General features: G+C 48.3%; 1 protein-coding gene across 4 annotated transcripts in view; it reads right to left on the bottom strand.

Annotated features, from left to right (window-relative positions):
- Positions 1-3,078: 3,078 nt before the first annotated feature.
- The window catches only part of LOC116792594 (mucosa-associated lymphoid tissue lymphoma translocation protein 1-like), a 30,767-nt gene continuing 21,790 nt past the window's right edge, over positions 3,079-12,055 (bottom strand). For 2 of the 4 annotated variants that reach the window (XM_032699661.1, XM_032699660.1), the window contains exon 15: positions 9,839-10,818. In XM_032699661.1, the coding sequence (XP_032555552.1) occupies positions 10,483-10,818 (336 nt within the window). In that variant the 3' untranslated portion in view covers positions 9,839-10,482. The other 2 variants (XM_032699662.1, XM_032699663.1) reach the window with 2 other exon arrangements.

Genomic DNA, 12,055 nt, shown 5'->3' with positions numbered 1-12,055 from the left:
CCTCTAACATAACAGCATAGCCTTCAGCGTTATCTACACACACAAAAAAGCCATGCAACTTAAATCAGGGTAATTAATTACACAGATGCCTTCTATATACATTTAAAACCATTTACATCTATTGCTTTGGCTGTCTGGTCTCCCTCGCTCCCAGGGCATGCCTTCTGCATTGCCCTAAACTGATTTTTCTGCCTCTTTTTCCTTATTGACACAAATATGGATGAGCCAATGCATCTCTTCATTGAAGATCCCTCTGTACTGATCCACCACGAACATGTAAAAACTTGCCTCTACTCCAAATTCATGCTCAAGACAGCTTGTACTGGTCATGGTACTCTCTTGCAACCACGGAGCCCTGACCTCAAATTCCTGAGTCAAATTGAAGGGAACAAACCTGTGTATCCTAGCAAATTTGAGAACAGGAATAAGAACACTAATGTGGCAAAATCCTATTGGAGAAGAACTGCTTCATGCCCCGCTACGCTTCTAAATCCCACTTGTGGGAATTTGTTGGATTCCCAGGTGGAGACGTGATGAGATAGGCTGATTTCTTGCAGGGAGGTTGCAGTCAAACCCTGCTGAAGTGCCAAGGATGCACGTTGCCCATATCACTAGCGCAATACCAAACCTGTTCTACTGCTCGACTGGAAAACTGGGAAAATAACTTCCAGACAGCCAGTTTTCTTCACCCATGAGAACTGCAGGCTCTGGTGCAGTACGAACACGCTCCAAGGTCTGGGCAAGCAAGGACCCTTTGCACAATCCTCTGCGCCCCGGGCTCTGTGTTGCTTTGCCCAAGTAGTGGTGATGCTTGTAAGGCACTACATGACTGCTGAACATGAGCAGGGTTCACATTGCTGAACAGGAGCAGGATTCACAGCGCCCCTCTTCTTCTCCAGCTGCCTCCAAATGGACTCACTCCCATGCTCCAGGCTATGGCAAGAGGACTTTATCAAGATGCTCTCCTGCTGAAGCGATGTTTCATGTGGCTGCAGCCTCGGGTCTGCAGTGGCCAGGGGAAACTATGGTTTTCCCATGCTTTTCCCAGGGTGGCAAGGCTGCCTTGAGCTGTTCTTGCCTTTGCATCTCCAGTTGCCCCATGTGGTGGCAGTGGGACAGCTCTGTGAACTGGAGATTACTAATCCGGGCTTGTAAACCTCTTCAGGGAAGAAATTAAACTTTGAATCATTCCTCATCATAGAATCATATAATCGTTTAGGCTGGAAAAGCCCTCTACAACCTTTGAGTCCAACCATTAACACAGCACTGCAGTGTTCACCACTAACCCACATTCCCAAGTGCCACATGTACACATCTTCTAAATCCCTTCAGGGATGGTGACTCCACAACTGCCCTGGGCAGCCTTTTCCAATGCCTGACCATCCTTTATATGAAGATATTTTCCCTAATATCCCACCTAAACCTCCTCTGACACAACTTGAGGCCATTTCCTCTCATCCTGTCCCTTGTTCTCTGGGAGCAGAGCCTGATCCCCACCTGGCTCCACCCTCCTGTCAGGAAGTTGCGGAGAGTGAGAAGATCCTCCCTGAGCCTCCTTTTCTCCAGGCTGAGCCCCCCCAGCTCCCTCACCTGCTCCTCATCAGACTTGTGCTCCAGCCCCTTCCCCAGCTGAAGTCCCTTCCCTTCTCTGAACATGCTCCAGCCTCTCAATGTCTTTCTTGTCGTGAGGGGCCCAAAAGCGACCCTAGGATTTGAGTTCAGTTTAGACATAGTCCCACAAATGGTTGTGTGGGTAAAAGTGAAGACTGTTGGCTCCCAGGTGGGATCCAGCCAGAGGAAGAACTGCTGGGGCAGGGAGACCAGTGGCATCGAGCCACATATGCCATGTTGCTCCTGGAAACTCCCCTGAACTTTGCCAGGAAGTTTAACCAAAGCTTGAGAAAACTGCAAGAAGAGTTAATTCCGTGAGGGTTCTCTGTCTTAAATTGCAGGTAGCACCCTCCAAGCAATATCAGTGCAGTTGTATCTTGAAAAGCCTCTCCAAGAAAGCTTGAGAGAGTGCTTTGCATGCTCACAAAAAACAGGGATATAGGACTGTAGGTGGTGGCCAAGGTGTGTGGTGCAGGCATAGCTAAGGGGTGAGAGAGATGTTTATCCCAACAGGAGGAACAGGCAGCCAACACGACCATGTCTGAAGTAAGGTAGGAAACACAACCATGTCTGAAGTGAGGTAAGGTAGGCAAGAAGAAATGAGTAGGTGAAATTGCTCTGCATGCAAATTATCTCCCAGAGCAGTGGAGGCATTTAGAAGAATGTATGGATATACTTCCAGGTGTCAAACAAGGATTAAGGGCAATGTAGCCTAAAACAAGATGTAGGACTGAAATCACGTACAGAAGCTAATTCCAGTGCTAGAGTAAGGATAAAATAGGTCAGAAGTGAGGGCTTCTGGTGCACAGCCCCCTGACTGACCATGTCATTTCTGCCCCAGCCCATTCATACCTGAGCACTCTTGTTCTGCTCCTGGCTGTTGAAATTACCTCAGGCACTTTCCCAGGTGCTCACAGGAGCCCTGATGATCCTTCCTGGAGCACAGTGGAAAGGTCTGGAAAAGGTCTCCGGTGGACTGTGAGGCATCTGAGAAATTTAATCTGCAGTGGGGTGGGTCCAGCCCCAGGCAGGGTGGTACATGTTGAGGCTTTATCCCACAGCCTGCACTGAGGAGCAGGACTGGATTTTAAACTCTGCCCAGTCTGGGGCAGAGGCTTTTCTTCATAACTAGGGATAAGAGGATAGCTAGCAACCAAAGGATTTGTCTTCTTGCTCTCCAAACATTGTGAATTCCTAGGAATCCCACGAGTGAGGCAAAAAAATCCTGTGTTTGATCTCCACCCTGTCATACTAAGGCATCTGCATCAGGAGCTGGTATCCCCTGTGTGTCTCCCCTGAGCAAATGTGTGCCAGTGACTTTCTTTCCCTTCTTCTCCAGAACTTCTGTTTTTTATCCCTAGAGGGAGAAGGACCTTGGGAATTCACACATGATATCTCACCTTGCTTTGTCTTTAAGTTCAAACCTGGCTTTAATTGGGCTCTTCAAGGAAAAAAAAAAGAAAACAATTTTAAGATTTGTTAAGGAGAAAATTCTTTTTATGCCTTAAAACCATGAGGGACTGTGCTGAGAAAGCACTGCAATAGAACAGTCAAAAGTCATCTGAAAATGAAGTTTTCCATCGTGGGCCTCCATTGACCCCATTAACTGTGAACATTAGAGCATTTTTGTGTCCTTTTTTATCCTGTTAGGTATCCACAGGCCCTCACTTACACTGGGCTGTCACTCAGGACACTAAACGATGGGCTGTGGTGGTTCCGATGTGTCAGTGAAAGATGTTTAACTACAGGACAAACAAATGTCTCTGGCCTTCAAGAAACAATTTTCCAAAGGTTGAACTCATCTTGACTCACGGCAGCGCAGCAGAGAAATGGTCTCAACACTCCCATTGCAGCACTGGGAAGCAGCAGCATTTCCTGGGAGGGAAAATAGTGGAGAGGAGCCAAGAATGAATAAGCAGCCTTATTGCGTTGTGGATTATAAAACCTCTTCCTGTGAAAGGGCTGAGTAGGGCTCATTAAAGCATTGATGAAGACAAAGAGTAAAAACACAGTGAGGTAGACAGAGTAAAATTATAACCTACAGCTTTGGGGTAGGAAGGAAACAGGTAATAAGGGAATTGGCCTGTCTGGGTTGTAGCATGTCTCACCTTCTCCTGGAGCATCTTGCTATGTCATAGAATATTCAGGGAAGAAATCTTTCCTAATATCCACCACTCCAGCTCTCCTCCAAACTCCTAATATTACAAGCACATTTACATTCCCTGGAATGTTTCCCCCCAAAAGCAGCCCAAAGACTCCCTAAATGAGCACCTGAAAAGATGCAGAGGCCTCAGATACCTCGAGCTAAAAGCAGTCATTAAAAAGGTATAAACAAAGGGCATCGTGATTGTTTTGCCACGTCTCCAGACTTGAGAGGAGGCTGAAATAACCTTTACATTATCCCATTAGCATTTTCTAGCGAAAACAACGGCATTTTAGGAGGCAGAACAATGTCTTTTCTTATCATCCAGAAAGGTCAAAGGTATTTATCTGATTTAATATTTTATAATTGATATTAAGTGACACAGAAGAATAAGGGAGGCAGGCAGGTGATGGCTGCGGTGACACAGCAGAAGCTGCCCTCTGCTCTTCCAGTAATGTCTGGGGCTGGGCAGGAGCCAGGTCTGGGAGCAACACCCCCTTGTCCATCAACTCCACAGAAAAGAGCACTTTCTGTCATGCCTCGCTGTGGTGAGGACCCCAGATGCCAAGGCCTTCACGCTCACAGTCCTGCCACTTGACCCTATTTCAGTGTCACATCTGCAGGAGCTCACGTTCCAACCAGTGCAGTCCAAGGGATGAAACACCTCAGAGAATCACTGAATCATTAAGGTTGGAAAAGCCCTCTAAAATCTGAGTCCAACCATTAACCAAGCACTGCCAAGGCCAGCACTAACCCACATCCTCAAGTGCCTGATCTACACATTTTTTGAACACTTTCAGGGATGGTGACTCCACCACTACCCTGGGCAGCCTGTTCCAATGCCTGATCACCCTTTCCATGAAGATATTTTCCCTAATACCCAATCTAAACCTCCCCTGACACAGCCTGAGGCCATTTCCTCTCATCCTGTCCCTTGTTCCCTGGGAGCAGAGCCCGACCCCCACTTGGCTCCATTCTCCTGTCAGGGAGTTGCAGAGAGCGAGAAGGTCCTCCCTGAGCCTTCTTTTCTCCAGGCTGAGACCCCCCAACTCCCTCACCTGCTCCTCATCAGACTTGTGCTCCAGACACACTCCAGAACCCCAGTGTCTTTCCTGAAGTGATGATCTCCTTGTCCTGAGTGTATCTCCATCCTGCCTGTCCTCCGTCCTTCCCCTGGTTGGGCAGGGTGGTGACACAGCCCTGGGCAAACTGCTGCATCCTCCATAGTGGGAAGGGGTGAGACAAAACCTCTGCAGAAGGGAGAGGGAGAGTGGGAGAAGGAGGAGGATATAAAGGCTGGGATCTCGACACTAGGCCACAATGCCCAGTTGGAACAAAGGCAGTGCACACACACGGTCAGGCATCGATGCTCTCCACGATGGTCACTTTGAATCTGGAAGAGCAGCAGGTCAGGACCAGCACCCCTCTCTAGGCCCCCAGACTGCCCAATCTCATGCACCCTACAGGCAGGTAGGGACAAGGGTCCAGTGTTACAGTGGGTGCCCCATTACTGCCAAGGGTCTGCGACCATGCAGCCCGTGGGTATCTCCTATTTTCCATCTTTGGTAGGGAATGGAAATGAGGATGTTATTCTTTGCTGAAACATTTTGGAAAGTCACAGCTGAAATCTCTCACTTGTCTCTTCCATCTGTTTATTTTTACCACTTAATAACACGTCTGTCTCTTCAACTATTCCTGACACCGTTGCAAGAAAATCCAACTCTGTGAAGACAGTTTTATCAAAGAGACATTGGCTCTTCATTACTGTGTGACACCACGTCAGCTCTTCTCCTGTGCATGAAGTCTGCTCTGTAATTTCAAAGGGTGTCTTCTATCTCTTTGAGGAGGTGATATGACCAATATATTTGAAATTGTTGCTTGTTATGCAAAAGGTTATCCAAACTGTGAAGATAAGAAGCAACTTCAAGCGCTTCAAGGATTCTCATTTGTTTGGTGATGTTTTTCTCTTCACTGCCACATGATGTCACAGACCTAATTTCAAGTGATTAGTAACAATGGCAAAACAGTCATTGAAATAATCTGTGATAGAGAACTCTGGGACAACATGAAGAGGCTGTGCTATCAATAATTTCTCACCATTAATAATATAAAGTCCTGGTCTGCAGACACCAGACCTGCTCCTGCCTCTGCTTTCCAGAGGTGCCCCAGCTCTCTGCAGAGGGGCAGTGTGTCTGAATGCGGGTCAGTGCTGTTCAGCTCCTTTTAAATTTGAATAATCTTGGGTTTATTGACTTGGCAGTGGATTACTTCAGTCACCTCTTTTGTTTAAAACTATGCTTCTGGTTTCATTTGTGAACCAGCCACCTGAAGGGGAGGCCTGGAAGAACGGAGTCTGAACCACTTGACATTTTCAAATGAACTGTTTTACCGCCTTTCCCTTATTTTCTAGCCCTGCCATAAGTTTTTGGTTTCATAAATTTTGGAGCCAGCCAAGCTGAGCCAATGTCCTTGTTTTCTTTTTGGACAGGGAGTAGGGATATTTCACTGAAACAGAGTCTTGGAACTCGCAGTTTGCTGTTCAGAATCAGTGAGAGCATGTACATATTCTGGTACCAGAATCCCAGCACTGTTGATTGGGAGGGACCCAGTCCAACCTCCTGTTGGAAGCAGGACGGTTGCCAGCATTAGGAGAGAGGAGAGGAGAGCACAGCCGTGGGTGTCTCCATGTGCAAAGCATGATGGATAAAGGCTGTCTGTGACAGCAGCACCTGGATTTAATGATTCCAGACCTCCTCACTAGTCCTGAGCCTGGTATCTCCTTGTATCTTGTGCATGGTCCTGTTGTGCTCACAGGAAGTTGACTGCCAGTACTTGGTGTTCCAGAAGTGATCCTCAGCTAATAAAGCAATCCTCATCATTTCAGAAAAAAGACAAGTCCTGTATCAAATCAGTGTAAAAGATCATTCTGTTCACTCTTTGTCCACATGAAAGGCAGTGTAACTGCCAGAGACCATGATAACCTGTCCTTTGGGAAGCTCCTTTCTTCCCTGGGAAGGAATGGCCACCCAACACCTCCAGGACCTCTCCTGCCTGTATAAGAAGCTAATTCCAAAAACTAGGGAAAGAGGACCAAAACTGCACTGTTGAATCTCAGAGTTTTCCTGTCTGTCCCTCTATATGTTCTATTCCACTGCAGGTGTATCCCATCAACAGCACCATGAGCTCTGCCCTGAAATGTGGAGTAGGAAATGATCTGGCAGGTTCTGTAGATCATGGAAAATCGCTAAGTGGAAAATAAGGAGAACCTAGCAGTTTCTGAAGAGTAAATTCAAATTCACTCATGTGAGGGAGAAGGATTTGTTCCAAAAAGATAAGAGTTAAGTGAGCTTGTAAGTAAAATGGCTCAACATTGCCCCATATTGATTTTTTTCTCGCAGAAATGACTCTTTCAACGAAGGACTTGCCTTTATGCTTCTCTCTCTCTTTGGCTGAGACTGAAGAGTGGCTGATCTGGGACAAATCTACCTTTTCCTTGCTTTGGTCACAAAAAACCCAGCTGAGAACAAACCTTCAGGAACCTGCTGCCAACAGAAGGGTGCCAGGCTTGGGTGCATCTGCCAGGGCACATGTAACACACCTCCTGACTGTGGCTAGGCTTGTGATTTTCCAGTAACACACTGAAATGGCATTTCCCAGATTCCCTGATTTCCCCTGCCTTGTTTTCTCAATCCTTTTGGGTGCACTTGCCTTGTTTTGTCAGAAACTGCCAAACCTTAGCAAGTGAACCGAGAACTGCCTCCCAAATGAATTCTGTAGCAGAAGGAGAGCATATCAGGCTGTTGTCCAAGGTCCTTTCCTTCAACACATCTGCACTAGCAGAGAGGAAAAGAAGGGCACCTATCTAAAAATAAAATTATCAAACATTTAGCTGTTGCTATTTTCATCATATATTGTTTTAAAGCTTTGGTTCACTTGGTGCCTCTTAAAGAAAATATAGACTTGGGTGAAGGGAAGCACCTGTATTACCTATAGAAATGCTTCTGAGTGCTGAGCTGTTTGCAGCCTCTGGGCACAGACTGGCCCAGAAACAAGGGAAGTGGAGAGTGATGGCTGTGGAAGGTATGGAGGCAGAGAGGGAATGTAAATTGGAGCTGATTTCTTGGTCCCACTTTACCTGCTGTTGCCGGGGTGCTCCTTCCTTCCCACCCTTCCAGCCAGCACAGGGAGCTGTGGAGCCCAAGGCCGCAGATCAGGAAGGATGTGGTCAAGAGACACACGGTGATCCTGGGATGACTTCTCTGTCCTGGATGCTGGGAGATGGAAACACAGATTCACAGGAAAATTTACAGGCACTCAACAGTTTAACCACCATGAGGGAGTATGGATTTCACATGTGAGCGGGGGATGAAGGCAGACACAGCTTCACCTTCTCCTACAAGGACTCCAGCTGTCACGGCCACAGGCTCAGGACACAATCAAACTCCACCTTTTCAGTTCAGCTGATGTTCCCAGACATAACACACCATCATCTGAGGAGCATGGGAACACGGCAGTTCCCCTGGGCTTGGCTGTAGGGTCTCATTGAAAGAACAGGAGAGCAGGGACAAGTGCTGTGGTTGACACCAGGACAGGAGGACCACTAAGGCTGATCCAGTCACTCAAGAGTCAGACTTACAAAGGTGATGGATAAATCCCGACTTTTTACATCTACACACTTCCCTTGACATCATTTCATCCTATCTAGTAATTTGATCCACGTTCTAAATCCAAATATCAATACTTTCAGTTACCTAAAAAAAGAAACAGTGCTCACACATAGGAGCCCAGAAGCTAGAATTGAAAGCATAAAACCCCAGCAGGTCAACACTGAGTCACACCCTGGCAATTAGAGGGAAAATGAACACAGTTAACTCAGAACCACGTGAAGCTTTGTGCGTTCAAAAACACCAATAGTGTTTTATTCACAAAAAAGAAAGACTGGCTTTGAATGAGATTAACATTCACATGAGGTGACATTTGCCATGATAATGTGAGCCAGAAACAAGTCTTGCCCCAACAGTACAGGAGGGTGTGTATAACCCTCACAGAGGCAACAAGACCCCCCAGCTCTTCCCAAATTCCTGCAGAGCCATTCTGATGACCTGTCCTCAGTGGCTGCTGGTGTTGAGTTGATCTTTGGTTCTCCCTGCAACTAGTTTATTGTTTTCTGGTTTAGCTTCTCTATCAGTCTATCTTATTTAAACTACATCCTTTTTATTTTTTTGAGCTTTACATTTTTGCCTTAGAGACTTTCCAGTCTGCAGCCAGATGGGGCCCCTCTTCTTTCCCTTGGCTCTACTCACTGTGAGGAGAATAAAAGCCTCCTCTGTTCTCTTTGGACAGGTTTCCAGCACTTGTAGGATGGTTTATCTGGAAGGAACATTTCAGATTTTTCTGTGCTTTAAAAGACACCATAGACAGGGATGTATCTTCACTGCTGAAGGAGAGCAAAACTGAGAAAATGCTCTCTCCAATCCTCTTTTAAACTATGACAGAGCTCAGGCCCTCTCTCCACTTTGCTATCCTTGACCTCTCAAGAAGTTTTGCTCTCCAAGCTTTTTCTTTCATAGGACCACAACAGCCAGAAGGGATCTCCAGTGCTCCCTGGTCTAGCACCCCACCAGCTTGGATCAGGTCACCAGCATCTTCTGCAGTCCAGAGTGAACTAACCTTCAAGGATGGAGACCTGACACTTCACTGGGGTCACTGGCCCCTGTGGAACTATTGGATCACCTTCCCAGGCCCTTACTGAGCAACCACCTTTATCAAACAGATATTAGGGTAGCAGTCAGGGAGGGGACTGTGCCCACCCAGGATGTCCATTGGGCCCTGCTCACCCTGTGGCTTTCTCTGGACAGCTGGTTGTCCAGGAAAGGTAGTACTTGAGGTTACCCACAGCATAGACAGGCACTTAGAAAAAACAATTTGCACTAATAATAACTTTTTTGAGGTTATTCTTTATCAATCCCAGTATTTTCCATCTCTCCTGTAGGACACTGCACCTGAGAGAAACTGGAGACTGCACAGGGCTGAACACCCTTTAATGCCCCTTGGACCATGCTGGAAGGGGCAGGTGTCAGTGTACCTGCTACTCCTGGTGGCTGTTCCTGGTGGAAAACCAGCCTCCCCCCTAAACACACACTGGACGGAACTTCCTTTTCCTGGCAAGTGACTGTCACCCCAATTATAAATACACTCTTCAGAAACACATAAATGCATAACTTAACACCTGCTTTGACACAGGCATGGGAAAAAAGCAACACTGTTACCCCAGGGAGAGCTCACACCATTTCACCTGGTCCCCTTGGTGCAGCCCCGTGTCCCTTGCACAGGTGTGGTGGCAGCCAGCAGCCACGGCTGGGACTGGAGCTGGGGCTGTAGTGTTTGGGGGTTTCTCATCACATTTAATGCTGCAACGTTTGTTTTCGGGCAGAAGATACCAGCAGTGCCCTTGACTTGCAGCAGTGCCTTGGCAGTGTTATGACTGGCCGGGTGGCCCTGTCCTCTGCAGACACCACAGTGACTCCCCACTGATCCCGACGCTCACGTGGGACTGGGGGTAGTCCCAGTGGGCTTCAGGCCCCGCACGCCACAGGGTGCAGATGGGAGAAGCCTTTCCAGGAAAGCATCCTTGGCCTCACTGGGACAGGGTGATGCCGAGACTGGGAGGCAGCTGTGGATTCTGAAGGATTCAGAGCTGTTGCCTCAATTAAAACCAGGGTGGAGGGTCAGGGGCCAGCCCGGAGCAGCGCCGAGCAGAGCTCGCCCAGGTCGCTCTCGTCGTTCTCCTCGGGCTCGCTGCTGAAGGTGGAGGGGCTGCTGCTGGGCAAGCTGTGGCCAGAGCCTGTCCTCAGGGATCCTTGTCCCTTTGGGTCCTGTGTGTCCCGGAGGCACACAGTGCCTGTGCTGGCAGGAGTTTGCTGGGAGTCTGGCTGAGAGTCGTTCCTCTGGCTGAAAAACTGCCCCAGCAGGGATTTCTGGAGGGTCGTTCGCAGGCTTTCACAAGTCCTCTGCTTTGTGCTCGGCTGGGTGTAATGCAAATCCAACTGCAGGACCACATCCGTCTGGAAGGGGAGAGCGGAGGACGCTAAGTGAATCGGAGACTCAGACTGGAAGCAGAGCTTTCCTGCTGTTGCTGCCAGACATGAGAGCCTTGGCTGGCTGTTGAGCAGGCTCACAGCCCCATGCTGTGGCGTGATGGAGCAACGCTACTGCCAGAGAAAACAAGCTGTTACACACTCACACAGCTCATGACGTCTGTGGGCCTCAGCCATGGATTCTGGATTTCAGGACTGCTCCTGAAATCAGGCCACCTCACTTGGGATCTCGTCAGCCCCATCAGTGAGCCCCAGTGCTCACTGTCACTGTGAGCATCACACCCAGGATGCTGGCACAGGGGAGCAGGAGAGGAGGCAAGGAATGGCACCATGTCCATCCTCACCGTGGCTGGGACCACTGCCCAGGGGAGAGGAAAGCATGAAAGGGAGGGATATGAACCACTCCCAACCCTGGAAGTGTTCAAGGCCAGGTTGGAATGGGCTTGGAGGAACCTGCTCAAGTGGAAGGTGTCCCTGCCCGTGGCAGGAGGGTGGAACGAGGTGAGCTTTAAGGTCCCTTCCAGCCGAAACCATTCTGGGATGCTATGAACTGAGACCACATCACACTGTAAAAGGCAACAGCTTTAAGCAGCAGCACTCCACAGGGATCCATTCACAGCCTAGCCCTATTTTAGAATTTTATAAAAGATGAAGAAATCAGAAAATAACCATGGCAGCCAAACACCTGAAAGCAAACCCCCAGCATGGGGCTGTGCCTGAAATGCCTGGCTGTACAGAGCAGGGAGATGTATAATGGAACAAGATTTTGACAGGCAATGCAGGGTCCAGGTCTCCTGTCGGCACTTAAAAGCAATGCAGAACAGTTGGGAAAGGTTCAGAAAAGAGCTCCAGGAACAATCAAGGACTGAAAGCATTGCCATATGCTGAGGCACGTCACGTACTCAGCAAACAGAGCTTGCTGTGGGCAGCAGCAACCCAGGCAGAGAGCAGCGCTCAGTGCAAGATCCACTGGCTGTCCCTCCTGGGGAGGAGAAAAAATCAAAGTAGAAACAAGGTGCACACTGCTGGGAGAGACAAGCTAGGGGACCAGCAATTCTGCCTCTCTCATGGTCTTTAAATAGTTTGAGGGTGTTTTGAAATGTGTCAAAGAGGCACAGTTTGGATCATGCTTGGAAGAGTTACTCTGACGACAGGAGCTCCTAGCCAGCCCATGAGCTCATCTTTCAGGCAAGAATGCAGCCTA

Source organism: Chiroxiphia lanceolata, chromosome 12 (assembly GCF_009829145.1).
Source record: "Chiroxiphia lanceolata isolate bChiLan1 chromosome 12, bChiLan1.pri, whole genome shotgun sequence".
Lineage (NCBI taxonomy): Eukaryota > Metazoa > Chordata > Aves > Passeriformes > Pipridae > Chiroxiphia > Chiroxiphia lanceolata.
This window is presented reverse-complemented; position numbering and strand designations above follow the sequence as displayed.